We start from the raw sequence: 3,413 nt of genomic DNA on the forward strand, positions 1-3,413 counted from the left end.
TATATATGGCTTTCGGTGCACATTATAGTACAAGTATCACACCTCCAAGAAGTCCAAGACGGCGTTGATCGCCTCGCCGTCGCCACAGCTCAGTGCGCCATCCAGCAGCGCCATTTTCTGAGGCAGACTCTTGTGGTTGTCCAAGCGACACGCTTGCCCATTCCTACACCACGAGTGCACACGTGTGCATGGGTTAGGACTAGGACATGTGCACAAGAGATATACAATGCTTAAACCGAAGCACATGCCTGTACGGCTGCATGGGTTAGGACTAGGATATATGCACAAGGAATATACAATGCTTAAACCGAAGCACATGCCTGTACGGACAGTACAGTACAGTACATATCAGTACTGGTGGAATCAAAACCATGCGATAGTAACAGAAGACCATGGAGAAATGAGACACAACATAACAGGACAATCAAAGCAGGTGCGAACAGTACCAATATCAATGGGCCAGGACATACCACAGTGTGGTGATGGTGTAGTAACAAATGTGACAAAACATAACAGGACAATCAAAAACAGGTGCGAACAGTCCCAATATCAGTGGGCCAGGACATACCACAGTGCGGTGATGGTATAGTAAAAAATGCGACAAAATAACAGGACAATCAAAACAGGTGCGAACAGTCCCAATATCAGTGGGCCAGGACATACCACAGTGCGGTGATGGTAGCCTCCACATTGGGAGTGGCCCTGAGTACCAGCTGTTCCGAGAGAGTCCTGTTTTCCGCTGTAGCAGGTAGGTGCAAGTGCCATGCCAAAGGACCGGGTTTGGACCAAACAGACAAGAGTATATTAGAAACACACATAGAGGCGAGTGGGGTGGAGTGCCAACGTGGTATGGAGAAGGGGACTATGTGATAAGAATGAGTCACACTACCCACACGCACACCGTGTACCCGGACAAACACAAAAGGGCCGCCAAGGTGTGGGACAGGACAGAGTTGTGAGAAAGGCCTTGGCAATGGTGTCACCCAGCTAATTGTAAAACCCCGCCTACGCACACGCACGCGTGGGTGGGTGGTAGTAGTACAACATTAGGCGTAAGATTTCATAGACTACCCATGCACTTACATGAACTTGGGAAGCCAAAGGACACACATGTATACGTCCACGCACAGGTTTGTTATAATGTTTTCGGACATACACCACATTGAATCGAGAGGCGTGACACACATGGACACATTCATACACACACCCACGATGTTGAATCATCGAGTAGTCATATATAAATATATGCTCTCAAGGATAAATCAGACCAACACGCTTCGGTATATCATACAGTTCAACTTAATAGGACGAAGCCACCCCGTACGAATGCATGGCTATCCTCAACAGTACAGCTTTACGTACCTGTCAATTTCTCAATACAGTTACCTACCTGCCAATTTTTCAATCTGAAGTTCTAAATATTCGAACTTGGACAGGCCGAATTCTGGCGTTTCACTGCAAGTGCGGAGTAATGTCAAACTGTGTAGGTCAGTTTTGGACAAAGGTCTGTCGTGCCTGACGGAGGTGTACGGAACACACCGAAAACCCAAAACCAAACCCTAGTGGCCGAGTTCAAGTCAAACACTTGATTAGGAATGGCTCGAGATTCGTACCACGGCATAGCCCAGCCCGTCGAGATCGGACAGCTGTAAGCGCAAACTCTAACCACCTTACAAACACAGCACGCACTTAGAGTCTTCTGTACCAATTGCTTGTGCGCCAGTACTTGCACTGCAGGCCTCCTTGGCAAAGCATAGAGTTCGATTTCCGGGTATTGTATGGAGGTTGGGGATAAAAGTATATGTCTACAGCTGCATATGTGTAAAACGTACTTTATAATACCACAACCTCATACAACGCAGAGAGAAACGAAGGTCTACGGTGCATACTATCACACATTCTACGTGTAGCGTACTATCACACACTCGCTCATACATCAAGTCACAACCCCAAAGTCTCCCCATGCAACATACGCCTCCACATTAAATTAGAAACACGCATCTCTCCTCAACACTAGGAGCGTAAAAATAACAGGAAAATATCCGTTTGCTTTCCCCCCTAAATTTTCTGCCAGAATGTTGTCAAGCCTGTCCAATTATTGTGAGACACTTCTATACTAAAGCTTCCGTGGGGGTTAAAAACAAGCAGGTTATTGGTGGTCCAGATGTCTTTCACTGTTACGATATAAACTGTCTATTAGTACCTAGGGGGAGCACCATTCAAGAACGATAATCAAATAGTTATCTGAATCCCTATGACTACATGGTAGAACTTTAGGATTTCTGGCTCACACATTGATTAGATTATCTTGCCCTATAGACTTGTTCTGTGCTCTGATGTGATAGTCGATAGGCTTTGAAATAAAGGGGTGTACCGGTAATTTTTAACACACATTGATTAAATTATCTTACGTTATAGACTTGTTCTGTGATCTAATCTGATAGTCGTTGGGACTTATTATAAAGGGGTGTACCGGTAATTTTTAATTTGCCCGCATGCGGAGTTTTTCAACTTCCCAGTGATTTGAACCTTAAACAAGTGAATGATATGATAAGAGTCCAAGAACATCACGCCTACATGGGGGTGTTCTATGGTACCCATGAAGAGTGTTGTTTTATTCACCCCTACCATCATATTTCCAAGGCATGTAACTACCCCCTCTCGTACGTTTATATTCACACTTTCATTTTCTACCACCCCACACACCCCGCATATTTATATATACACTTGCAATATCTACACCCCCACACACCCCGCATTTTTATATATACACTTGCAATATCTACACCCCCACCCCCCCCACCCCACCACACACATATATTTATATTTACACTTGCATGCAGCACTCTCACGTACTCGTCTCTGTCACTGATGTCATCGAACGGATTGTCGTTAAAACCCTGCAACGGCTTAAACCCTAGAGGACTCATACGGGCACTAGTTCTCACAGGACTGCCGTCGTCCGATGAGTTTTCGCGACTCAACAACCGCATGTGCGGTGAACTGAACGCAAATGCAGAGGAATGAAGCAGGTTGGAATAACATAGGAACTGCGACGGTTTCGGCATAGAGTAAGGCACTAGTAATAGTACTTCAGGGCAAGGGCAAATAAAAAATAAAATCTGTAAGACTGTAGAAAGGAATAAACTGTGAGATAGAAGAACTTTACAAAAGGTGCGTGGGTAGCAGATACTATCACGGCAAAAATAGTGATCTGAACGTGCAATACTACACACAAGCGTTCATATATACACATACAAACACGCATACACACAAACACAAACGTATATATATAATAATATATAATAATAATAATAATAATAATAATAATATTATTAATAATAATATATAATATATATATATATACATATAATTGAATAATATATTTGCATATACATATAAATCTATAAAAA

General features: G+C 43.4%; 1 protein-coding gene across 1 annotated transcript in view; it reads right to left on the bottom strand.

The window, feature by feature from the left end:
- Positions 1 to 1,390: 1,390 nt before the first annotated feature.
- The window catches only part of SARC_03590 (hypothetical protein), a gene marked incomplete at both ends in the record, with an annotated part of 7,146 nt that continues 5,123 nt past the window's right edge, over positions 1,391 to 3,413 (bottom strand). Inside the window, 2 exons of the mRNA XM_014302595.1 lie at positions 1,391 to 1,455; positions 2,857 to 3,003. Of these exons, the coding sequence (XP_014158070.1) occupies positions 1,391 to 1,455; positions 2,857 to 3,003 (212 nt within the window). The remainder of the gene's footprint in view (positions 1,456 to 2,856; positions 3,004 to 3,413) is intronic.

Source organism: Sphaeroforma arctica (assembly GCF_001186125.1).
Source record: "Sphaeroforma arctica JP610 unplaced genomic scaffold supercont1.186, whole genome shotgun sequence".
Taxonomy (NCBI): domain Eukaryota; class Ichthyosporea; order Ichthyophonida; genus Sphaeroforma; species Sphaeroforma arctica.